Raw genomic sequence first — 27,313 nt, forward strand, 5'->3', positions numbered from 1 at the left:
TGTCAGATTTTGTTTTGTTTGTTCTTTCAGCATTTTATTGTTAAAAATTGCAAATGTAACAGGAAGGTTGAAACCATTTTATAGTGAATACTCCTATACTGTCACTTAAATTCTTTGATTAGCATTTTACTATACTTGCTATTTCATATTTCTGTCCATCCCTCCATCTAGCCATTAATCAGTGTTATTTTTTAATGAGTTTCAGAGTTAGTACTTATGTACTTTAGTATGCATGTCATTAATTAAAGTTTAAGGTTTGCTTACAGTTTTCTCTTTTGAAATAAAATTTGCATACAATGAAATGTACAGATCTTAAGTGTACCAGCCAGTGAATTATGACAAATGCATATACTGTGCAATTCAAACCCCTATCAAGACGCAGCACATTACCATCATGCTAGAAAGTTCCCTCATGCTCCTTCCCAGTGAATCTGTCTACACCTACCCCCCAGCTTATCCATCCTAGATAAGTTTTGCCTGTTCTGGTAATTCACATTAATGGACTCCTAGTATGCACTCTCCTGTCTAAGGCTTCCTTCACTTAGCATATTTTGAGATTTATTTGTGTTTTTTCATGTATCAGTAGTTTATTCCATCTTATTATAATAATAATTTATTTCACTATACGAATATTTCATGTATCTTAGAGTTGTTACTACAAAGTACCATAAATGGGGTGCCTTATCAACAACAGAAATTTACTGCTGACACTTCCCGAGGGTGCAAGTCTGTGTTCTGGGTGCCAGCATGGTTGGGTTCTGGTGAGAACCTTCTTTTGGTTTGCAGACTGCTGACTTGTCTTTGTATCCTCACATGGTGGAAATAGAGCTAGGTAGCTCTCTGACCTCCTCTTGTAAGGGCAGTAATTCCTTTTGTGAGGGCTTCATCCTCATGACCTAATTACTTCCCAAAAACCCCACCTTCAAATACCATTGCACTGGCATTAGAGTTTTAACATATGAATTTTGTGGGGGACACAGACCTTCAATCCATAGTGGGGTCACAAGCATTCAGACCATAGCGTTCCTGATTTGTTGATTCATTCTTCTGTTGATGGACTTCTGATTTCCAGTTTTGGGCTACTGTGAATAAAGCTGTTATGACCATGCTTTACAAGTATTTATGGATATGTATTTTCATATCTCTTGGGTCACGTCTTTGAGTGGAACTGCTGAATCATAGGGTAGATACTTCCAGACCTTTTTCCAGAGTTTTTATGTCATTCATATTCCCACCAATTACGAATCAGAGTTCTGGTTGTTTTGTATCCTCAGCTGTGTTTGGTGCTGTCTTTTAAATCATAGACATTGTAGTGGGTATTTTTTGGTCTCTCACTGGGCCTTACTGGTACTCTTTTCTTCTTAAATGTAGTGTTGGAACAAATCAGAGCTATCAAGAGAGTCACTGTTTCAGCTTCAGTAGTCGTTATCCTCATGGAATCAGCACAGCTATTTACCATCCTGGTCACAGGTAAGCAATCATGTCTCCTCTTTGGTGGAGTATGAGGTGGATGGAGAGGTCTTGGCACAGTTTCAGAGAGAAGTTATTTTGGCTTCTTCATTTCCTCCTCTCGTGCATAGTTGTCTTAAGTATCTGTGATGTGGTTGTAGTCCTCTTCTGAGCATTTCTGTTCGTCTGGCTGACTGAGCTCTGAGCCATATGGGGCAATGGGAATATTCACTGAGAAAGTTTTTCTTTTCTCTTCACTTTCTTAATCTTATTTTTCTCATCTGTGAAATGAGTATGTAGCTAACTTCTAGCACTCTAGCATGTCGCGAGAACTCACAAAAGGCTGCATGTGAAGTGCCCTTGCACAGGACGGCTCCGTCCGCATCCCTGCCCTCCTCCTCCTCTCCTTCACTGCAGGTTAGGGCTGCTTTGATGGTGCCACAGCTGATTCCTACAATTGTCACCCGTTCTTCGTAGATGCCACTTCTCCATGTATTTGCCACCAACATTGAGGGTTAGCTGAAAATTGGGCATTTTCTACTTACCGTGATTTCTCTCCTTTCATTTTGTTGTTTGAGAGTGAAATTTACATTAATTTTATAAGTTAGCCAAGCTAACTTTTTGGTTCTCTAAATGAGGAGACTATCAAGTTGTAAGTCAGACAAACCTAGCTTAAATTCTGAATTTTGAGACTTACTCTGTGTCTGTTTGTAAGTCCTTAAACTCACTGATCCTCTATGTACTTGCATCCCTTTTTCATCAAAAAGACTTAATTTTTGTATTCTATTCAGTCATAGGTCTGTCCTTTTTGTTCAGAATTTTATGATTATGAAATTTTCATACTGCAAAGGAACCCACACCCACCAGAGTCTCTTTGTGCTCTTCCCTGATCCTTCCCTACTAGAGATAACCACTGTCCTGAATTTTGTGTTTATCATTCTTTTGCTTTCCTTTTAGTTTTACCACCTACTCATATTTAGTTTTGCTGTTTGGCTTTATATAAATGGAATCATATGGGAGACACACAAGTCTTGCTTTGAGGCTTGCTTTTTGATGCACGTTTTTCTAGTTCATTCAGTTTTAACTACCATTAGGATATTTCATTTTATGTATATCGCAGCATATTTATTCATTCTCCTGTAGATGAAAATTTGGTTTGTTTCCAGTTTTTTTTGGTTATAAAAATAGTACTGTGAGGGGTGCCTGGGTGGCTCAGTCATTAACGTCTGCCTTCGGCTAGGGTCATGATCCCAGGGTCCTGGGATCGAGTCCCACATCGGGCTCCCTGCTCAGCGGGAAGCTTGCTTCTCCCTCTCCCACTCGCCCTGCTTGTGTTCCCTCTCTCGCTGTGTCTCTCTCTGTCAAATAAATAAATAAAATCTTAAAAAAAAAAAATAGTACTGTGGCCAAAATGATTATGCATTCCTCTGACACATACATGTAAGAATTTCTGTAGGATATATAAGTAGAAGTGGAATTGCTGAATTATTGAGTTTGTACATCTTCAACTTTACTGGGTAATGCAAATGTTTTTCAGAATGGTTCTACCAGTGCACAGTTCCATCAGCAGTGTATGAAAGTTTCTGTGGCTTCTTATTAGTGCTCTTGATATCAGACTTTTAAATATTTGCTGATCTGGTTGGATATAAAAGAATATCTCATTGTGGTTTTAATTTTTATTTCCCTGATTACTGATGAGGTTGGACAGCTTTTTATGTTATTGGCCATTCATGTTTTGTCATCTATGAAATGCTTTTTTTAAATATAATTTCTTAATTTTTATGGGGTATTTGGTCTTGACCTTCTTTATGTGATCTGGATGTTAATTCTGGATTATGTGCCTATTGAGTATTTCCTTCCAACATGTGACTTTTTAAAAAAATTTACCTTTTTTGAGTTATATCTCTGTGTAGTTTCAACTGTTAAATAATCTTAAAAACTGACCTTTTCACTAATTTCTTTCCAAAGATAACTACTTTGAGATATTTTATTTGATACCATCGGTTGTTTTCATACATAAAAATAAAATGCTGTGTTGTTACTTCTTGATTTTTCTGTTTTACACATTACCTATTAATGTCTCTTTATGGAATATGAGTATCTAGTTTTCTTACTCTGTCCTTCTCACATACACAAACCTAGCCTTCTCTTGTTCAATTTTGATTTTGTAGGGTAAATATTATTATGGTTATTTAGATGCTATTCACAGATGAGACAAGAACCTTCTGTAGTATTGCGTGATTGCCTTTTCATTCTTATTCATTCATTCATTCATTCATTCATTCAATAAACATTTATTCATTTCCTGCTCTGTGCCATGTGCTGTTCCAGATGCTTGGTAGATACCTTATGGAACTTACTTCTAGAAGGGGTGACAGACAACAAACAATGAACATAGAGTATTTGAGGAACTGATAAGTGCTGTGGGGGGAAAAAATGAACAGCGGATGGAGGACAGTGGCAGAGTGGGGAGTAGGGTATGGATTGTAATTTTAAGTAGGGTAGACCGGTTACCCTCACTGAGAAAGTGACATTTGCGCAAAGACCTGCAAGAGGTGTGAATCTTCTTTAATTGGTTATCTGGGGGAAGAGTGTTCTGTGCAGAAGGAGTAGCCAAAGTGAAATGAGTTGGGAGCCTACTGGCCATTTTCTAGAAACTGCAAGGAGGCCAGTTTGGCTGAAGCTGACTGAGTAGAGTAATATATTGACGTCAAAGAGATAAAGCCAGTGCTAAATCATGGAGGGGCTTCGTATGCTAGAGTAAGGCCTATCTGGTAACTTCTTACCTGTGTATGTTCTTGTAGTTAATTTTTTTTTTTTTTTTTTAGTTTGCAAAGTTTTAAAATACATTTATTATAGATTTAACGGTAAACTCATTCCTGTTAGTGTAGATCCCTCTATAGTATACCATATGCATTAGATATTCTGTAGGTTTTGTCTTCTTGAAGTCTTTATCAGAACTTTCTGACCTGCTCTGATGTAGGTTTTCGTCTGCCGCATAGCTATTTCCTTAAGAATGTCTGTAAGTTTCACTTCATCATCCTGAGGATTACTTTTATATTTTTCGTTGCATCACCTGTTTCCTGGATCCTATTTTTTTTTTTTTTCTTTTTTGGTTTATTTTGCTGTTTTGGTGACCTTCTGTAATTCCCTGAGGAAGAGTACCTGGGAAATATATAGTTTTTGAGGCCTTGCCTGTCTGAAAATGGCATTTATTCTATATCTTCATGCCTAAATGATAATTTGCTGAATAGAATTGTAGGCTGGAACTAATTTTCCTTTTAGAATTTTGAAGATATTGCTCCATTGTCGTCTAGCTTCTCATGCATTTTTTTCCCCTCTATTTTTTTTGTCTTCCTTCTCTCTGGAAACTCGGATTCTTTTTTATTTCCCACAGTGTTCCAAAAATTGGTAGTGTTATGTCTTGGAGTAGTTTTTTATTTCCACACTGTTGGCCCTTCAGTTTGAATACTCACTTTTGGAAAAATTTATTGAATTATTTCTTTGATTGTTCTTCCCCTATGTTTTCTCTTTCCTGTTTGGAATGTCTGTTCTCTATTTGTTAGTCTCACTGGGCTCACTTTTATTCTTTTTTTTTAAGATTTTATTTATTTGAGAGAGAGAGAATGAGAGAGAGAGCATGAGAAGGGGGAGGGTCAGAGGGAGAAGCAGACTCCCTGCTGAGCAGGGAGCCTGATGCAGGACTCGATCTTGGGACTCCAGGATCATGAGCTGAGCAGAAGTGAGTCACTTAACCAACTGAGCCAGCCAGGTGCCTGGACTTACCTTTATTCTTATTCTCTTTTTCCCCCCTTTGTGTTTGTTGGAAAAGAGAAGTAAAAGATTATTTTAATTCTTTCTATATAAATGTATATACTTAACGGAGTAAGCAGTTTGAAGCACTTTTGAGATCTATTGTAAATATAATGAATTAAAGATACATAAGATTTCCAAATGAGTATTCAGTGAGCCACTAGTTGTTTTGAGGATTAGATACATAGTAGGTACTCAGGATATGATAGTAGTGGATAAACATAATACTGTTAATTTCTTCCTTTTGATTTTTGTGGCTCCAGCCATAAAGAGTCAGTTTTGCTATATCATCCTTAAGAAATCTGAAAATCGGGGCGCCTGGTGGCTCAGTCGGTTAAGCGTCTCCCTTCAGCTAAGGTCATGATCTCCAGGTCCTGGGATCGAGCCCTGCATTGGGGCTTCCTGCTTATCAGGGAGTCTGCTTCTCACTCTCTCCCTCTGCCCCTCCCCACTGCTTGTTTTCTCTCTCAAATAAATAAAATCTTAAAAAAAAAAAAAGAAATTTGAAAATCAGTTGCAAGCCTAGTTAATTAAAAAATTTAAAAAATTGTTTATTGTATTTTGCCTATTATTTTCCAATCTGAAATAATAGATCTTTGTTTTATTTTGGATACAGTTAAGTGATCACATGCACAGTTAGAGGTCTTTACATTTCATAAAATTGAATGTAATTGTATATGCTGCAAATTACTGCCATTTTCTTAAAACATTTCTTTATAAAATAAACATGTTACAAGAATAAGAAAATTGTGTTGTTTTTATTTTATTCTTTCAACTTCGTACATGAAGTGTGGCCTTTTAATGTTCGTTTTTATAGCTCAGATGCCGTATTTTCCTGGCATAGCTTCACATTAAGTTTTGAACTTAAATTTTGCTGTTAGAAAGGGGGTAGCATGTGTTTTGCTTTCAACTGCTCCATTTTCTGGGGCGAATTTTATCAAGTCTAGACAGTACCCATGACACTCCACTTGCTGGTTTGATTTCTGTGAGGTTGACCTGTTTCTTTGTTTGCATCTTCTTTGATATTGTGTTTTATTATGTTTAAGCCAGGTTTTTCTCTTTGCTCTTTTAAGGCCTTTTTTGTTTGTTTGTTTGTTTTATTCAACTTGATGTTGTTGTTTTTAAAGCCTAGGTATTAATACCTTTCTCGGTACATATATAATTTTTAAAATTTATGTTGTACTTCACTTCCTTAGCACATATATACATTTATAAAAATTTAATCTGTTGTCCATTAAAAAGTACATTCTGTTAGAGGAATTGTCTGTATTATAAAGATTGCTAAGGTAGAAAGCCTGTTTTATCTTTGGCCTGCTTTCCATTCCTCTTGTATTGTGGCTTGCAGTAGGCAGCACAGCACACCCTTGGTAGGTGTTATGGAAGATGTAAGATGAAGGACAGTCTTGACCTCAAGGCCTTATATTCTTTTTTTTTTTTTTTAAAGAGTTTATTTGTTTATTTGACAGAGGGACAGCGAGAGAGGGAACACAAGCAGGGGGAGTGGGAGAGGGAGAAGCAGGCTTCCCGCTGAGCAGGGAGCCCGATGTGGGACTCCATCCCAGGAGCCTGGGATCATGACCTGAGCTGAAGGCAGACGCTTAACGACTGAGCCACCCAGGCACCCCGTGGCCTTATATTCTTTAATGGAAAATAATATACACACATACATATACGTATATATGTGCATGTATATCTAATATATATATTTCTAATGTCTGACATACATTTTCTCTGTTTAAAAGTGTGTACAAACACATGTGTGTTTATAGTGTGTGTGTGTGTGTGTGTGTGTGTGTGTGTACTGGAATGCAGGCTAGAAATATGTAAGGCTCTTAAGAGGGTGCAGGTATGGTGATGTGGGGATCCAGATGAAGGAGATCTTCCTTCCTCGAAAGATCAGGGAAGTATGGCAGGCCTTGCACTTGCTTTGGAGAATGGCTACAATCTGGGCATGATGGCTATTCCAGGCAAAGTGACAGTGTGAACAGTGACAAGAGGAAGGAAGACACAGTGTACTTTGGGGAAATTGCAGGTGGTGTAGTTTGGCTGACACTGTAGGGTGTATGTGGCAGGGGGAGAGACGTGGTGGGACATGGGGTCTTGGGAAGGCAAGTTGAAGTCAGATAATGGGGAGCTTGAGTGGCAGCTTGTTCTTTAGGGAACTCAAATTTTTGAGAAGGGAAAATAGGATCATCTATGCTTGCAAGAATGTTGATTCAGCTGGGAGAGACTAGAGGCTAGGTGACTCCTAGCTGATAGTGTCCTAGTTAAGGACACAGGCAACGAGAGCCTATTTGCTTTCTTATGTAGATTTGCTATTCTCAGTTTGTGTAACATTTTGGACACTACTTAGGTGGACATCATACCTAATTTTTTTCTATTTTGGTGAATGGATCCTATATTTCCAGTTAGAGTGTTAATCACACCACAGAAGGAAGGCCTGTTCTTGGTTCTGCAATCACGGAAATTCTTGATAGCAGTCAACTTGGAGATGGATGACTGCATTAAGGTTTCTGAATGAAAACTGTTACAAAGCAAGGGGTATGTGTAAATGCCCTGTTGTGCCTGACAAAAATATTGCTAGGTTGTTTATTTTTTCCATTATGCAGTCTTTTTTAAATGAAAGAAGCTGAAATACTCATCACATTTGTATTTATTTTTGGTTACTCTAGTAATGTGAGCCTGTGATATTTATCATCTACAAGGATCTTATAAATGTGAAATAAATCAGCCAGAGTGTAGTTGGAATAGATGGTAATGTACAAACTCAAGGTTTTATGAAATTCATTGTTTTGTCTGATGCTGCAAGCACCGTTGAAGAAGAGAAATCGAGGTGGTAAACTGGGTAATAAGAAACAAAAATTAATGGAGCAGCTTCAGATTAACTCTGTGGATTTTCTAATTTTGACCAATTTCCTTCTTTACATGTCCTTACTGCCTAATGAATGTATTTTATTCCCCTCCCCCACCACACTCTCTCCTCTTCTGGTCCTGCTCCCCTTTGAGACCCACCCCAAGACCTCCCTGCTGTTTTTAGTATTTTCTGTTCTTAGTATTCTCTGTTAATTTTGGCTTAGATTGCACCTTGATTACAACTAAGAGGAATTTCTTACCTTCTCTGCATTCTCAGAGGGGACTGAAGTCAGCTGTAGTACTGTATGCTCAGGGGTGGAGATGCGCATGTAGTGCTTCCCCTCTAGCAGTCTGCAGCCGATATTGGGAGTCCTGTTCACAGAGAAGGGCACTCAGTGTGAGTTAAGTTCAAATAGAAGACTTTGTCTGTGTTTTATAAATGACATTGTTTCCATCAGTATAGCTTTTTTTTTTTTAAGGTTTGGTTTTTAATTTCATTGTGAATCTCTACAAGCAAAATCGGACATAGTCCACTTTAAATGTCCAACAGTTCCTTGATAACTACACAAAGAGTGTTTGAAGGTAACTTCTTTTAGACTCTAATTTACATCACAGCAGTGACAAACAATAGAGAGTATGCATTCTTTCTCTGACCCTTTTGAGAAGCCACCCATGCCCAGAATCCTTGATGACTTTTTGATACTGATCTTAAGTGTATAATTCAGTGATTTTTTTTTTTTTTAGTAAATGTTTATAATTGTGCAGTTATGCACTACATCAGTTTAGGGTATTTCCATTAGCCCTAACTTTCTCTCATGCCGGTGAGTTTAATGGAATGTAAATCCTATCTCAGTAAAACTGTAATAAATAATGAATGAATAAGAAAGAAAAAAAATCCTACTCAGGCCTTCTCTTGAACATTTTTTATATTAAGAAAAATACTCAGCTTTATGTTAAGAAAGATACTCATACTGTCTGTGGAGAAGAACCATGACTAATTATGTCATGGTTGTGCAAAGGGAGAATCCAAACATTTGGATAATGACAAAATTTTTTTTCTCTCAATCAGCTGTTTTAGGGCAAGTACAGTTTGTACAGAAAGAACTTGAGACAACATTTATAGGGAATAATAAGCTGTGGTTGCCTTAAAATAGGTTACAATCAGATTACAAAGGACTCTGGTTGAAGAGTAGTTAGTAATTGATGCATCATTTGGAGCTGCTGCTAATCTGGGGGAGATTCAGAGGGTAAAATGGAACGTGGTCTCTAGAAAGCTGTTCATTTTCAGGGGAGACTGAGGAATACCAGTAAGTACTGGCATGCTGCAGTGTTAAAGGGCTATGCTTTATGTATATTGACTTGACTCATCTCCTGTGGGTTTCTGGTTTCCCCGAAACAAAATTGTAGCCATTTTAAATACGTGAGCCCTTTATCCTCACGGGGGTAAAGGCAGCAGTCCAAATAAAATAGCTAGTACTTAGTGGTAGAAATCAAAAATGTTTGTTGTGCGAAAGAGCTCTCAAGTGACAGGATGATAAGTTCCCTGCAACAGAATGGAAGGAAAACAGTCTTGGGGATAGAAGGGGAAGGGGTGCAGTGGAGTATGCTGAAGGCCACAGTCTCTTCTTAATACATCACTTTTGTCTAGGGAGAGGTACATGGGTGCCACAGATGTTTAAATTCGATCCTGTGGAGGGGGTAGTGTTGAGAGTTTCTACCTTAAAGGTTTATCCAAGGGCTTAGGCAAATTTTATTCTCCTACTGTGAGGTATAACTTCTGTTAAGATCTATGAGATGCATTTGGAAGCCAGTCAGTGGATTTTCACAGCCATTACATTGCTGTAACATTGCCCATCTTTCTGGTTCCTAAGGTCATACGTATTCTGTGAGAATCAGGGCATGGTTAAGTGAAAAGATATGCTCTCTTGACAGCTGGAGGACCAGTTACATGTAACTTGCATTGAGATATTTTTCATAAACCCTAACTAGATAAGATTAATAATTTTATGAAGGATTCCTTCTAGAAAAGGAAAGAGAGTACTGTAGTTAATGATCATTGCTGATTATCTGCCACTGCAGTGAGAGACTGCATTTGGCCTTTGATAATGTAGGGGCTATTGGCATTTGAGAGACTAATGTGCAGCCTTGTACCTGAGAAGTGTGAGTGTCAGTAATTGAGTTGACCTTATATTAAGGAGTTTTTCATTTTGCCTCCCAATTTCTCATTTCTCCAGCATGAGAAAATTCTCCTTTTTCTAAGTTCAGGTCAGTTTTTTGAGGAGAAATGAAGGGTGCTATTGTCTGTAGAGAGAGCTGCATTATCTCATAGAGGTCAAAGCTCTTGGTGTGAATAAGGGCCTTCCGAGCTTCACAGACTAAATTTTTTGGTTTTATAGGGATTTCTTTTGGGGAGACAGGGAAGTGGAGATTGTTGGCCACATCCTGTGATCTGTTTTCATCCAGAAGATGTTACAGATAGGTAGTTATGTGTGACTCAGAAGTATCTTGGTCCTTAGCCCTTCCCATCTGGCTGTCTTTTAAGTCAAAGACTTCTGTGTTTAAAGATTCTTTGATAGGAGGGGCTCATTCCCTTATGTTACAGTTACATATAAATAGACCTTTGCAGACCTTTATAAATTTTTTACTCTGTTCAGCTGATAAATCAATCAACTGATCCCCCTTCCCCTCTCCCCTCATCTTTTTTTCCAGAGTGTTTGATTGTAGTTTAATTTGATATAACTTTATTTTTTCTTTAAAAAATTTTTATTATGGAAATGTTCAAGCCCACACAGAAATTCAGTGACCAGTATAACAAATCTGCCTATTACCCAGCTGGATGTAACTTTATATGTCAGTGCAGTTCATTCATCTTAGGCAAGGTATTTTGTACTTTGTTTATACCCCCCACCCTCCAGTTATAAGGACTACTCTACAATTCCTCTGCAAAGATTTACGGACATGCAATTTTAGGAAGTAACTTGGGCCAGATTGAATTTTTTCTTCTGCCTGGAATGATGCTAGCTATTGTGCGTTCCCTTTGGGAGTAGAGAGCTGAAAGACGACTCTTGAGTTATCTTTAGCTCATTTTATAGGAACGAAGGAGTGATGTTTAATTATGTGTTATGGACAAATAGAAAATTAAAAAAATATGTTTCTGACCTAATAGAATGTGTACTGGCTTAGGGGACAGGAGATCTGAATTCTGTTCTTGGTTCTGCTTATTAGCTGTGTAATTTCAAGGTTAAGTCATTCTTTCTGAACTCATTTGCTGGCATTGCGCCGGGCACAGACAGTGTATGGTTTTAGTAAACTGCTCAAGTATCTACGAGGTCTGGTATAGACCACAGACAGCGTTTAACAGAGGAAAACTGCGGTAGGGAGTTTAGTAGCAGGCATTAGAGACAGACCCATTGTCGGAGATACTTGGTGGGCCACAGTAAGGGTTCAAAGACCAAACTTCTTTTCCTGGGAAGACAAGTTTGAGAAAGATTTTAATAATTGAACTAATTGAGTTGAAGATGAATTTGGTTTCAGAACCTGGGTAGTTCTGAAATCAGGATCCAAGGTAGACCTGGAATGGATCAGATGGGCGGATGCTGAACATACTAGGCTTTTGCAGTGGTGTTGCTTAAATCCATCCTGAGGATTAGGAGGCAATGAAGTCTTCAGATGATTGTTGGCATCAGCTGTGGGTTGAGGGAAGGAAACAGGGTCAAAGACCTCTGGGAAATCTAAATTAACTTGTTAATTAGTATTTTTATGAACATTCTGCTTACCAGGCTTGTGGTTCTTAACAAGGTATGGACACCAGAATCACCCATTGGAAAAAAAGTTTTAAAATATGCATACCTAGGTTGTACTGTTAAAGGCTTGATCAAGTAAGGTATAGGATGAGATTGTAGCATCTGTTTGTTAAAAGGCTCTATAGGGGATTCTGATTCCCCCACTTGAGAAGCCTGTGCTAAGACTTTGAAAGATTAAATAAAGTGAATAAAAAGATATCCTTGCTTTTGAAGTTGCCCTAATGAAGCATAGGACTAATGCTAGATTTCTAATTTGACGAGTCACCTCCTTTCCATAGGTTATGGCTGCTTAGAATACTGGATTGAGAAGTGCTGGGTGCCCAGGTCTGTAGTTTACTGACTCCTGTTCTGGATAACTCTAGACCTATATACATTCTTATATTTCCTAAAATGCCTTTTTTTTTTTTTTAACAATAAAGGCGTAGATAGTTTTATTGGTAAGTTTCATCAAGCTCTTAAGCAGTAATTACTATTTTTATACCAAAATATAGATCAGAATGCTTTTGTTCTTCAAGATATTTGTACTTTTCATTTTTCCTTTTTTTTCTTAACTTCCTCTCATTTATCTGTACCTTGTCTTAGCATGATTGTCAGTGCTGATTGCAGTGCTTTGGCTGGAATATCAATAAATTTTGGTTCAGTTGTTAACATTTACTTGGCTTTGTCAAAACATGAAAAAAGGAAAAAGCAGTACTGATGGACTGGAATGTAAACTTCACGAGGGCAGGAACTTTGTGTTATTCATAGCTCTATTTTCAGTGTTTAGAATGTAGCCTGGTGCATAGGGTGCTCAATAAATATTGAGTAAATGAATGAAAGCCCGAATTTGGAAGAATTAAAATGTAAGAGCTCAGGCTGAAGAACTGTATGAATGGAAGGCCTGAAGCAGTTTTTTTCAAACCTTTCTTAGATGAAATTACAGTCTCATTTAACCTATGGGACTATAAATTCCTTTGGGGCAGGGAAAATTTGGTTTCCTTACACAGCATTTCTTACACTGCTAGCACAGTACCTTGCAAAATTTAGCCACTTCTTAAATTGACATTGAATTGACTTAACCTGAAGTTATTAATGTTATAATTGAAAATTTTTAGAGTCTTTGCTGATTACCAGATACTTACTGAATCTCAGTCTTCACAATTCAATAAGATGGTATCCTAACTGCTCTTGTGTAGATGGAGAAACTAAGCTCTGAGAGGTTAAGAGACTTTCCTAAGATGATATGACTATTATGTGGTAAGCTCATGTCTTCTGATACTCATGCTCAGTAGGCTTTTCTCTGTACCTGGGTTTGGAAAACTGTGGCCTGTGGGCCAAATCTGACCTGTTTCTGTGTAAGCCTGTGAACCAAGGATGGATTTTAACGTTTTTTTAAATGTTTGGGGAAAAAAAAGAATATTTTATGGCCCATGAAAACTATATGAAATTCAAATTTCAGTGTCCACAAATATAATTCTATTAGAACTTGGTCACACTTAAAAAATATATATATTATCTATGCTTTTTTGTACTGTGACAGAGTAGTTGTGAAAGAGGCTGTATGGCCCACAGACCTTAAAATATGTGTTTTCTGTTTTTTTTTTTTAAAGGTTTTATTTGTTTGACAAAGTGAGCGAGCACAAGCGGGGGGCGGGGGGAGCGACAGAGGGAGAGGGAGAAGCAGGCTCCCCACCGAGCAGGGAGACTGATGTGGGACTTGATCCCAGGGCTCTGGGATCATGACCTGAGCCAAAGGCAGACGCTTAACCGACTGAGCCACCCAGATGCCCCTATTCTCTTCTTTTTTATAGAAAATGTTTGCTGACCTCTATTCTATGCCAGCCAACCCGCTGAGTATGGGTTCAATTCTGCTTAGAAGATAGAAAATAAAGAGTACTGAACTTTATATATAGATTTCCTTGCACCCCTTGGTTCTAATTTCTAGATTGTATTTTAAGGAGTTTATAACCAAGTACCACTCAGTTTTAAATGTACAGTTATTAAATTGCTAGAAAAATGTGATGATTTTTATTACTAAACTAAGCAGTCTTTTCCCATCCAAGAAAAATCTTCATTGTTTTGCCTTTAACAACTAACCATTCATTAAAATCAGTTTTCTGTGGTCATTCTTAAGTTGTGTTGACTAAATAGTGTCATGCTTCATGATTTGATTTCTAGTGAGCTGTGTCCTCCAAAGCTCAGATTATAGATTCAGGCATAATGTAAAGCTGCGCTCTTATGTGGGCTCTGTACTGGCAGCATCAGAATCACTGGGAGAGATTGTCAGAAATGGGGACTCTTCAGGGCGCCTGGGTGGCTCAGTCGTTAAGCGTCTGCCTTCGGCTCAGGTCATGATCTCAGGGTCCTGGGATCGAGCCCCGCATCGGGCTCCCTGCTCCGCGGGAAGCCTGCTTCTCCCTCTCCCACTCGCCCTGCTTGTGTTCCCTCTCTCGCTGTCAAATAAATAAATAAAATCTTAAAAAAAACAAAAAACAAAACAAACAAAAAAAGAAATGGGGACTGTTGGACTCCATCCTAGGCCTGCTGAGTTAGACCTCTGGAGGAGTGGCCCAGCTTTCTGCTTTTACAAGCACTGTAGCTGATTCTGATGCATATGTGTGTTTGAGAACCACTGATGTAGAGAGTCACGATTATGTATGTTTTCTTCCTATATCTAATAAATAGACATGAGCAGAATTTTAAAATTTGAAGTGGTAAGATTTTTGAAAGAAAGAATGTATAAGATAGACTAAAAATGAATTAAAATGGGGGAACAGTTTCCATTATCCCAAGAGAACACTGTCTTCTAGCTGTGAAATAGTATGTAACAGTTTTTGAGCCCTTATTTTGATGGGCACAACCTTAGGCACTTCTTAATTTTGAGACCTGTAGTTTCTTTTCTTTCTTCCCTTTCTGCGGGTTGTATGCTGCAACCCCAGCGGTCATTGGACAGAGCGTATACAGGTGTTTCCTTGTATTTCAAACTTCCTTCTTTCCTCAGCTTTAAGAAGTTTTGAGCCACTAGATGGCAGATTCTTCCAACAATTATTAGATTGAAGAGCCTTCTTAAACCATTTGTAATTCTTCTTGGAAATAATTTGTAGTGTCCCATTCTCAGGATCACATGTGTGGTGCTTAGGGACACACATTCTCTCCCTACCTCCCTTTCCTCAGATGGCCTTGACCACCCCTGTCACTGCCCTTTGTTCTGCTCCGGCCTCTGCCTTTACTCCTGCTCATTTAATTCACCCCTTCTTGTGTTTTTGGCTCCATCAGTCACAGTTTATTTTTGTTGTCTGATCCCTGTGTTCCTGCTTTGAGTTTTAGACTCTTAGACTGTCAGAGCTGGAAAAGAGGTTCATCTATCATTTGGCTCAGCCCCTTCATTTCTCAGGTGGGAGAGCTGAAGCCTGGGGAGGTTAAGCCAAGGACAAGGACTGTGTCTTATTTATCTTTGTGCCCCGTAGTGCTTTGCACGTAGCACGCGGATAGAAGTTTCTTGAGTGGAACAATTGTGGTAAACGCTGTGAAGAATACAGATAGAATCTCTGTGCCCAAGTGGCTCCAAGTTTGCTAATGGAGGCATGATTTAAACAACTGTCCCAGTATAGAGGGAGAAGGTGATAAGTGCCCAAGAAGGGAGCAAGACAAACTGTTTTGTAATGTTAAGGCCCGCTTGGAACTTTGTGTCCCGCTCCTCCTGCTTTTCTTTTATAGGCTAGAAGCACGCACTGTGTTTATTGTTCTCCAAGCACACCATTTTATAAACTAGAGTCTGTTCTTTGACATCGAGTTCCCTTTGCTTAGGATGCTCTTTACCTGATCCCTTTATCTGTCTGGGAAATTGTTTAAAGGGTAAACTTTTCTGCTGATTTTAAGCCAGTGAAGCCTTCCTTGGTTTCTTCCTCCATGCAGTTTATTTATCTGCCCTTTGGGCTGTCTTTGTACCTAACTCCAAGGTCATTGAAGAGGTCCTGTGCAGTAGTGGCTTGTGTCCTTTCCCCTGGAGTGGACTGTGCTCGTTTTCATTCCTTTGTGTCAATATTATCCCCAAGGCCATCCGAGGAAAGGAAGGTAGGGACAGAAAGTGTGCCCCTAAGCACCACACCGTGCTTGATCCTGATGAACTGGGAAAGCTAAATGTGACACTGTAAATTGATGACAAGAAGAATTATAAATGGTTTATTAAGAAGCTTCTTCAGTTGCTTAGCATATTCTTCATTGCTTAGCACACAATTTGCATTTAGCAAATATTGATGGGATGCAGGGCATTTCTTGAGATAACATTTGTTGCAGAGGTATTGGAATCTAAGACCCAAGATTTTCCTATTTTCCACAAAATTTTGAGGTCAAAGATTATTGGGCAAGGTAATCGCCCTCTCTCTCTGCATGTCAGTATTCTGGATGGAGGAAATTACTGCAACAGAACAACATTAATGATATAAGTTATTTTCTACAGTATGTCTGTTTGTGGGCTTACTTTCTGCAAAAATCTAACAGTCCTTTCAGGAGTAAATCACAAAATGCTTAAGCTATAACCATTAATGTGTAAACAACCTCAAAATGTCACAAAGTAAATGATATGCTAATTTTATTTTCAGTATTTGGCTAGACTTGTGGGTTGGTGTTATGTTAGAGCCAATTTACTGAATTTTCTCTCCTGGACTTCATTAACTGGAAAAATTTATGTACATAATTTGGGATGCTCTATCTTGGTGTTACTCTTTTTAAGCTAAAGAGAGAATGATGTAATGAACACCTGGGTACCTACTACTCAGAATTAACAAATATTAAGATTTTCTTAAAATCTTAAGGTGTGTGGGTGTGTGTACATACACATACATGAATAAAAGACAGTAGTACAAACAAAACTTCCTACTTCCATTGCTTTGTGTCATGATTTTGTTGTGACCTTCCCTATCATCTATCTAGCTATCATCTATCTGTCATCTACCTATTGTAGTTACATTGCATGTTTCCCTGAACAACTTACTGAATTTATCCATCCCTTGTAAACATTTAAAATACTTCTTATTTTCCTGCATTGTAAATAGTGCTGCATGAAATACTCTTTTACCAAGAGATAAATATACCCATACAAGAATTTCTCTAACAGTTCCTTAGAATAGTTAGGTGTATGTGTTTGTTAGGTATTGTCGTATCATTCTCCAAGATGATTGCTCCAATTTGCAATTTCACCAGTACTTTTTAAGAGAAACTGTGTCCTTAAACATACTCTGTATTGTTTTACTGATTTTTTTTTTTAAACATAAACTCTATGCCCAACATGGGGCTCGAACTCACAGTGCCAAGATCAAGAGTCACATGCTGTACAGACTGAGCCAGCCAGATGCCCCTAAATCTATATTGTTTTAATCTGCATTATTAACTTCTGGATTTCTCTTTTTGTGACTTGCTTAATTCTTTGTCCGTTTTTCTTTTGGGCTGATTGTGGAAGATCTATATAAATTGTTTGCTAATACTGTTACTTTCATGTACTCTCCTGGTGTGTGATTTATCTTTGTATGGATAGAAATTTTAGATTTTAATATGGTGAAATTGGGAGGAGAATGTCTTAATGACACGAGGGTAGGGAAGTATTTGCAGGTCAAGATGCACAAAGCACAACTCATAAAGGGAAAGATTATCAGTGTGAATGGAGTTGGCTTTTCTTAGACCTGCTACCCGCCCATGTAAATTTTAGATTTGTCTAGTTCTGTCACATCAGTTTCAGTTCCACGAAAAATTCTGTTGGGGATTTTATTTGAAATTGCATTCAATTTATAGATTAAGAAGAATTGACATCTTTAAAGTGTTGGGAGTTTGTCAAAGAGCATGGTATTTTTCTCTTTTTATTCATGGCTCTTAGTCTCTCACAAACATTTTGAAATTTTTTCCCTAATACTTTGGTTTACCAGATATCGGCTTAACATTGTTTAGTGTGGTCTTTATCAGTGAATCACCCCCTTCCCCCATTTCTGCCCACCCCTGTGGCCATGACCTTTCCCCTTCTCCCTGCCTCATCTTCTTGTACTTACTGGTGAAACTTAGCAAGCATGGGGACAGGCGGGGGAAGTAGAGTTGCTCTAGCACCCTTCACTGTGCTACTTAAGGAGAAAGTTGGAGTTTTAAATTCAGTCATTCAGGAAACATTTACTCTGTGTACAGTGCTGGGTCTTGGACTTCTCTCCCCTCTCTTTCATTGACTGTTTTCATTCAAGTTACATCATTTTACCATCTAGTGAGGACAGTACATGATTAGTGCCATCATTCTGCCTCTTTTTCCACTTACTCCTTAATTGGGCATTAATGGAGGAAAGATTGTTTGGAAGCAGATATCGAATCTCTTTTGTTCTTGATGGAGTTTGTCATGTAACCAATTTGATGTGTGCATGGCTGTCTATGATATTTATCAAAAATCAGAGAGAGGCAGTGTATTCTAGTGTTAAGACCAAGGGATAAAAAATCTGAAATTTTGGTTAGCTTTGTATCTCCTTCAGTAGTTAGGCAACTTAGTTCTATACCTATGTATGTATGTACGTATACATATGTGTATGTATTTTTTGGTCAAATAATCCTTTATTGAAATATTTTCCTTTGTAGTTCTTAACTAGTGGGACATTCCACTGCACACTGTTGATGTCATCTATGGATGTCATGAGGGTGCTGACCATCAACATTGCAGCCCACAGATTGGGCAGTTTCCAGACCTCTTTAATGGTTCCAGAGAGTTCTCTGGCTAAGGAGTGGTGCCGCATCAGTTGGGCAGTGTTGACAGTCTCATCAAAAGTGATATTTCCGCTGTGCTACTGTTTTTCTACTTCTTTCTGTCTCTCGGTAGTTCCTTGAGGGCTTTGATAATCAGGGCAGAGACACAAGGTACCATTTCAGTCTGGGCCTGTCTGTTCTGAACTGTCCGTTTCATTGTCATCCTTAGACCCTTCTAATTACTAGTTGATAACTAGCAATGTTATCACCAACTTCTTTGGAGACAAACTCAGGGGGCCGATCTTGGGGGCCAGGACAGACGTGGCACCGACTTTGCCACGGGGGCACCTCAGGTGTATCTCATTGGGATCAAACTTAGGTGGCATGGGGGGCTGGACCCGGATTCTGGATGACTGCAGAGAGTTGCACATTTACTTCTGCCAAACCAAAAGCCAAAAGCTACATATACTTTTTTAATCTGAAAATTAGATATGTCCCCTCCTTGACATGGTAGTGCAGATTAAAAAATAATGTCCAGTCCCTTGAGAAAGGAATTATACTGTTAATATAAATATATATGTTGTACATTGAGCCGAGGAAAATTAGTTATCAGGATCTGCTTTATCCTGGCCTTTTAGGGATTTGTTGAATTCTCTAACAGTGTTTTTATTTTTACTATAATTATAGGTTACTGATTTTTAAAGATATGCTTTATGAATCACATATTTCCTGTTTGAAAAACCATTGAGATTAAATTCAGAAATGTAGATATTCAAAATTGCCTGTTTTCTTCTATTTATTCAGAGGACTTTTTTTTTTTTTTTTAAGTAATCTCTATGCCCAATGTGGGGCTTGAACTCATGACCCCAAGATCAAGAGTTGCATGCATGCTCCACCAATTGAGCCAAGCCAGGTGCTTCCGGAGTTGTGTGTGTGTGTGTGTTTAAACAAATTGACTTTTGAAAAAAAATTTCTTTGTGGAATATTTGAAGCCTGTTCATAGAGACGATAGTATATTGACTCCTTTGTGCCTGTCATTCAGTTTCAACAATCATTTCGTGGCCAATCTTGTTTCATAGATATCCCCAGCTATTCCTCCACCCACCTGTTTTGGATTACTTTTAAGTAAATCCTTTTGATATGCCAACACTAGAGAGCCTTACGAAGTGTTGTTTTCTTTTACCTTCCAATTTCTATGCAGAAACTGAAGTTTTTTAAGTTTTGATTTTACCATGAGCATGGTCTAGAAAAAGGTAACGACTGATTTGTGTGATCGAATGCATCTTCTTTCTGATAAAATGGGAGCATGGTGATAACAATACTATGTGTTTTGCTTTAAAAGGAGCTTGATAATTGTTTTCCGCCATTTGGGACAGTGATAATTCCCGTTAGGGGCACATTATATGCACAAGACCCATGAAACCCGTGGCCTAGCTCTTCTCTTACTATATTGCCTTATTGTCATTGGGAACAAAAATAATTCACTGGTAATTGTAGTGCTTCCTTTAATATATCAGAACTTTACTTTCAAACTTTTCTCTTTTTTAGACAGATGATTATAATATCTATTATATAGTTCCCTGCCAGATTTGGTGAACATGACTTTAAAAATCATGACTGTTTGTGGTGACTCTAGTTAAAAATACTGTGTTGCGTATTTCAAAATTTCTTTTTTTTTTTTTTAAAGATTTTATTTGAGAGAATGAGAGAGAGAGAGAGCATGAGAGGGGGGAGGGTCAGAGAGAGAAGCAGACTCCCTGCTGAGCAGGGAGCCCGATGCGGGACTCGATCCCAGGACTCCAGGATCATGACCTGAGCCGAAGGCAGTCGCTTAACCAACTGAGCCACCCAGGCACCCCATGGATTTCAAAATTTCTAAGAGAGTAGATCTTAAAAGCTTTCATCACAAGAAAATAAAATTTTTTTTGTAACTATGTATGGGACGGATATTAACTAGACTTATTGTGGGGATCATTTCACAATATATACAAATTTTGAATTATTATGTCATACACCTGAACTAATATAATGTTATGTATCATTTATACCTCAATAAAAAATCATGACTGGGTTTTATTATTAATCTACTTAGTTTGTGTAGCGTCACACAGGCTTTGAACTTTTAGTATATGTTAGACTGTTCGCTCTGTTGGTACCTTACCTCTAATTGCTAATGAAGTAGAACAAACAGTAAAGTAAGCAGATCATAATGCACATCTAAACTACTACATAGTCTTGTTTCAGTGTAGTTAGACTGTAGAGTTCTGTCCTATCCAGGGCGCTCCCAGCTGTCCTTGCTAACATCTATAAGTGTGTATACCTGGATGTGGTGACAGACCTGTGTGTTAAAGTTTACTGGTGTTGATACAGTTTCTTCACTGTTCAGTGGTCAACCTTAAAACCTTTTTACTCTTCTTAGAATTCCCATCCGGATTTCAGGTGCTTGAATGTTTAAGCCTTCCTCTGTATAAGTGAAGGTGAAATTCTAATTGAAAAACCATCTGCTTTTCTTTTGGTGGTTTCTTCTAAAATGTTGAACTTTTAGGTTTAGTATATAGTAATTCTACTTTAGTTTTCTTTGTGAAGGTGACTGTTTCTGCTCTCCTTGTTTTGATGTCCTCTTATTCAGACTGCAATTTATCAGTTCTTTTTATTTTTCTGTGTTTTTTAGACTTTTGCTGGTTGGTGGATGTGAAACTGCTGAGGTGGGCATATCAAAAGCTTCTCGCTATGGCCTGTCTGCCTGGAGAGTTCTTTCGGGATCGCCTTATTATAAGCAGGTTACTAATGGTGGAGACCGGGTCACTGCAGTAAGTATTAGTCACGCCATTTCGCTTTGCGAGTAGGTCTCAGGCAGGACAGAAGGAAATACTTTGTCTTAAATGAGGAAAGTGACTTCATGTGGAATTTTAGCGCTTCTTTCAAATATCAAATTTATCTAAAGTGTTTTTTTGTTTAACTTGGTCTCATTTTTATTAACAGTATTGGCAGATATTAGAGAAGGAACCTAACAGTAGTCCTATTACTTGCATTTGCTTATTTAGACATTAATGTTTATTCAGCACTTTTTATGGGCTGGCAACTGTTTTGAGTGGCTGTGCATATTAGCTCACTTAATTCTCACTGACTTTTTGAGGTAGGTATCGTTACTAGCCTGTCTATGAGGAGAGTACAGAGTAGTTAAGTAACTTCCCTGGGTTGCCGAGCTTGTAAGTAGCAGAATCGGAGCACGAGCTTCAGCACAGTTTCCCCCGTTCAAGTTCTTTAGCACCATGGTACACTTGCTAATATTTTGGTCTGTGTTCACCTGGATGATTCACCCAGCCGTTCATTCCTTTGCTGTGTAGCAGAGCACCTGGTGTGCTGTAATAGTCCGTACAGGCTAGGTTCTGCTGTGATAATAAAACCGTCCGATAAACAGATGAAAACTCCTCTGACATTTCTGTGGGTTACCACGTAACAGTTCATTCCTTATTTGTGGCAAAGCCTGTTCTTGGTGCCATGACTCCCCTGGACAGTTTGTTCCAAGTGATGATTAAAGAATCCACGCAGCTTGGTGACCTCTTGAGGTTCCAGTACCTCAGTTTATAGGAGGGGGAAGAGGGGTTTAAGAGGTGGAACTTTTCAAACCAGAGGTAACATTACCTGTGCTCACAGTTCATGTGTTCTAACTAATCACGTGACCCTTCCTACCTTCAACAGGCCTGGGAAATAGTTTTTCTGTGTGTCCAGAAAGGCAAGAAAAATGAGATATTGATGAATACTAATTTCTCTGCCATATTGGCACCCTACATATTGTTTACTTATGTTAACTGCAGGAAATCAAGCACTTGATCACAGTTATGCATCCTGTGCTTAGCACATTGCCTTACATGTAGTGGACGCTCAGATACGTTTCAAGTGAGGAAGAAACCAAGAAATTAAAGGGAAACACAACATAAGTGAATGTGTTATGTTGTTTTTTCCTGTAGTGAATGTATTTGTCCTGTTATTTCTGTTCTAAAATGCACTGATTTTAAAATAATCCTCTAAAACCATGAATGGTTAAAGGTTTGGTGTTAAAAAGGAAATAATGAAGAAGTACTTTTAAAAAGAAATCTTAAGCAATTATTCTAAACTTCCATTCATTTTTTTTTTCTTTTCTTTAGCTTTTGGCATGTTTTGAAGTACGTGATTGTGAATTTAACCCAACAAAGTAGTTTTTTTTTTTTTTTTAATTAGCTCAACGTAGTGGTTCATATGCTACTAGACCTTCTAACAGTTTGTATTTCAGCATGAGTTTATAGTCGAGGACTGTGCTTTGTGCTTTTCCTTCCATGCATTATCCCTCTACCCATTCTAGGTACTGCCTCTTCTGCAGGATGCAGGGAGGAGTCCAGACTGAGTGTTAGTGGCCACACCTCACAGATACGGAGCCCAAGACCCCAGGACTAAAAATAGGGGAACACAGGTGGAACGGATCTTCTAGACTCTGTTGAGTACCTTCCCCCGCCCCCCATAGGAAGTTATATACAGATCAGTGGTACCCTCAGATTTATCTATGATGATTATCCCATAATTCATAAAGAGGTAGGAGTTGCTTATACATATTAAACATATTATTTCGTTTCTGCAGGAAGTTAGTCCTGTTTCTCTTTCTGATTTAATTCATACCCAGCTTATAGTTTTCTCTGTGAGATCTACCAGGGCAAATCTTGGAAAGTGTTTGAAACCGTTTCGGCTCTTGAATCTAAGTGTGATGTCTGCAACTTATTTTTAAATGGTTTAGTTAAAAACATAGTTTTTAAGTTTTATTTAAGTAATCTCTACACCCACCACAGGGCTTGAACGCATAACCCCAAGATGAAGAGTTGCACGCCCCTCTGACCGAACCAGCCAGGCGCCCCAGTCAAAACCCATAATTTAAAAGATATGTATACACACACAGAGATAAAGCAAGTGTGGCAAAGCATTAATAATTGGTGGACCCAAGCAAAAGGCATACTGGTGTTTTGTTGTACATTCACTTCAGCTTCTCTGTAGCTATGAAATTTGTCAAAATTAAAGGTTGAGGGGAAAAAAAGAAAAAAAACAGGTAAGTGTGGAGAATACAAGGAGAGATGAAGTAGGCAAACGGGGAAAGTCCATTTCAGTACAGATAATCAAGCGTGTTTGTGACAGAATGGTCTGGGAAAGGAAGAGTCACAGAATATGGTCACATACCATGAAACCTTTCTTCACCTTGGCTTCTTTGCATTCTCTTGTGCTTTCACTTTGCTCCTCACTGAAGTATTGGAATCTGATTTGCTATGGTCCTTCCTTCTCCAGCTGAAGCTCCGGGATTGCAGTCTCTTAGAAGAAAATTGCCTGTGCACTGACAGAATAAGTGGGGAAAAACATTAAATTGCAAATTGAATGCTTGGCTGTATGATTAATTTCTTCAAATGCTGCAAGTGTATTTTAATTACATTAGTGGCTCTTAAGTGTGTCTTGCCGCTAAACTTACTGTCATTCTACATAGCCTGCCCCTGCCTCGAAGTAATTTGAATTACAGGATTAATTCCTTTTGTCAGGTGGCAGATATTGTCCTCATTGAAGGTGTTTGTTTAAGGTTGCTGTTATGTTGGGGTGGATATTGATGAAAAATGCTGCTGACACATACATTCTAGTCTCTCACAAGGCTGCTAGGTTGTACAAAGAGACTATGCAAGATTCAATATGTGCATTGACCAAAGTTTCCAAATTAATGTGAGATAGTTTTATCTATTCATTTGTTCAACATTGAATCACTGCTCTGGGTATTAGGAATAGGAAGGTAGCATCCCTCAAGGGGTTTTACTGTATTGGAGGATATAGCTATGTCCACAAATAAGGGCAATAAGCTGTAATAGATAGCAGGTTTGAATCCAGTAACTGGGAGAAAGGAAAGAACCCAGACTTGGGAGTCAGAAGTCTGGGATTGGAATCTTAGTTTATCACTTACACTTGTGTAGTAAGGCTTTTGCCACAGTCAAACGAGCTAATGTATATGAAGGCCTTTGGTAAGCCATAAAATGATCTATAGTGTTCATTATTATTATCTGTGTGTATTTTTAAGATCAGAATTTTAGAAAATATGTAAAAATGAACAAAACTAATTTTTATGTTATTGCTGTTGCTGCCTTTTGGGTAAAGGATGTTTTTGTGGAAAGAACACAGGCATTTTGGAATCCTATTTCCCTGAGAAATCCCATTTCCCTCAGAAAATAGAAATAATCGGAGGACTATTTCCATAAGATCCCACTCCCTCCCTGCATCTCTGTCTGTACACGGTACCTTTTCTCTTGTTTTTACAGATGAACTGTCCTTGTGCCCGCTAAGGCCAGCTGGTCTGTTTGTCCACCAGATCTCACACTCTTGCTTACTGAAGGATATTTTTCCTGCCTCATGAATTTTGCTGTCGATTAGATTTATCAGCATACAACATGCTTTTATTTTTCCATCATAAAAACCATTTTGTTTCATTTGGTTTCGGGGGATTTAGACCCCACTAAATCCTGCTACCACCCCCATTTATTTCCCTTTCTTCAACATGTTTGAGAGCTGTCTGTATTTGTTTACACTTCTTTCTTTTCTCTCTTGAATTCGAATTCACTTGTGTGGGAATTTACCTCCATCATTTCACTGAAGCTATCTTTTTGATGTTATCAGTGCCCTCCAGTATTTTACCAGTTTATCAGTTCTATTGGTAGTTTTTCTTTCTTTCTTTCTTCTTTCTCTCTCTCTCTCTCTTTCTTTCAAAAAAGATTTTTATTTATTTGAGAGAGAGCAAGAAAGCGAGAGAAAACATGAGTGGGGGGAGGGGCAAAGGGAGAGGGAGAAGCAAGACTCCCCGCTGAGCAGGAAGCCCGATGTGGGGCTCGATCCCAGGACCCCGGGATCATGACCTGAGCCGAAGGCAGACACTTAATTGACTGAACCACCCAGGCGCTCCTATTGGTATTCTTTAATCCCTACAAATTGCTTTTACAAAAATCAGTTTATTTTCCTTTTTCCCTTTCTGTTCTCTTCCCTTTTTAAATTGTGTTATTGCTACTTTGACAAAACATGTAATATTTGCACATTAGTTTCTACCCTCATCCTCACCTTTCTTTAGTCTTCGATGTCCATTTCTTTTTCAGAATGCTGTTACTTCTTTTGTTGAAATGTTCCCAGTCATCTCTTGGTTGGATGAAATTATCTTCTAGTAGATGTGGTTTGTTTTTTAAGATTTTATTTTTAAGTAATCTCTGCACCCAACGTGGGGCTTGAACTCACCACCCCGAGATCAAGAGCTGCATGCTCTACTGGCTAAGCCAGCCAGGTGCTTCTCTTTTAGTAGATGTTTTAAGAAGGTCTCATAGGTAAAGAGTTCCTTAAGTTCTTTTATGTTCAAAATTGTTTTCCTATAGCCTGGATATTTGAAGGAAAACGTGTCTGGAGATAAAATCCTTAGTTTACCATTTCTTTCATTGAACTTAAAGAAAAGCCACTACTCTGTTATTGCTTTGCTTTGCCTGTGGAATTTGAAAATTCTCACTTATGTTAAATTATTTTCCCTACAAAGGGAAACATAGAAATAACATACAAATGTTATTTGGCCATTTTGTTTAGAGTGCCTTGAGGATTTTTGTTATCTTTGTGTGAAATTTAATAGCTTTCCTGGGTTATTTCTTGGAGTCGATTTTTTGGGGTTAATTTTCTCAGGTACCCCCGTTGGCTCTTTCAGTGTATAAACTCAGATCTTTTTCAATTTCTGGCAAGCTTTCTTAGATTATAATTTTGATAATGTTTTTAGATAGATGTCAAATCCCTTTGCTACCTTCCCTTGTCTGTCCTTCCTGGGCCCTGCAGTATTTTTACAGTTTGCTTTTGCTCACCACCAGGCCTTGTAGTGGGTGTCATGGGGAGGTGGGAGTTGGCAGGAGCAGTGGAGATGACACCTGGGATTTGGTGATTTTTATTTTTCTACTTAAAATCATTTTGAAGTTTGGGTTATCGTCTGTCTTCAAGTTAAGCTGAGGGCACTTTTTTTTAAGATTTTTTTTTTATTATTAATTTATTTGAGAGTGAGAGAGCACGAGTAGTTGGAGGGACAGAGAGAGAGGGAGAAGCAGGCTCCCCGCAGAGCAGGGAGCCTGAGTTGGGGCTCGATCCCAGGACCCTGAGATCATGACCTGAGCCAAATGCAGACGCCCAAATGACTGAGCCACCGAGGCATGCCTGAGGGCATGGTTTTCACATAGATTTATCTTTTTCTGTCTTTCTGTCTGTCTGTCCTGTAATCTCTGCACCCAACCTGGGGCTTGAACTCATGACCCTGGACCAAGAATTGCATGCTCTACTAACTGAGCCAGCCAGGCACTTCATATTTTCCCTTGTTTTTTTTTTTTGGAGGAAATATTGGGAAATATGGAGCTAGGTCATCACTAATGGCTTTAGCTACTCAGAGGTTCTGGTAGGAAAATTTTTAACCTCGACAAAACAGTACTCCTTTTTCTCTTAAGGAAAAATTCGTATAGTATAAAATCAACCATTGACCATCTTAAAGTACACAGTTCACTTGCATTGAGTACATTCACGGTGTTGTGCAACCAACCATCACCAGGATCTAGTTCTAGGATATTTTCATCACCCCAAAAGGAAACCTCATACCTATTAATTAGGTTGTCACTCCCTGTTCTTCCTCCCTCCAGCTCTTGGTAGCCACT

General features: G+C 38.5%; 1 protein-coding gene across 5 annotated transcripts in view; it reads left to right on the top strand.

The window, feature by feature from the left end:
• NBAS (NBAS subunit of NRZ tethering complex) overlaps positions 1 to 27,313 on the top strand; it is a 310,311-nt gene that overhangs the window by 25,947 nt on the left and 257,051 nt on the right. For 4 of the 5 annotated variants that reach the window (XM_081797179.1, XM_081797175.1, XM_081797176.1 and 1 more), the window contains 2 exons: positions 1,372 to 1,470; positions 21,277 to 21,415. In XM_081797179.1, coding sequence (XP_081653305.1) covers positions 1,372 to 1,470; positions 21,277 to 21,415 — 238 coding nt within the window. The remainder of the gene's footprint in view (positions 1 to 1,371; positions 1,471 to 21,276; positions 21,416 to 27,313) is intronic. The other variant, XM_081797177.1, reaches the window with a different exon arrangement.

This window comes from Leptonychotes weddellii, chromosome 10, assembly GCF_054177405.1.
Source record: "Leptonychotes weddellii isolate Sample4059 chromosome 10, ASM5417740v2, whole genome shotgun sequence".
Taxonomy (NCBI): domain Eukaryota; kingdom Metazoa; phylum Chordata; class Mammalia; order Carnivora; family Phocidae; genus Leptonychotes; species Leptonychotes weddellii.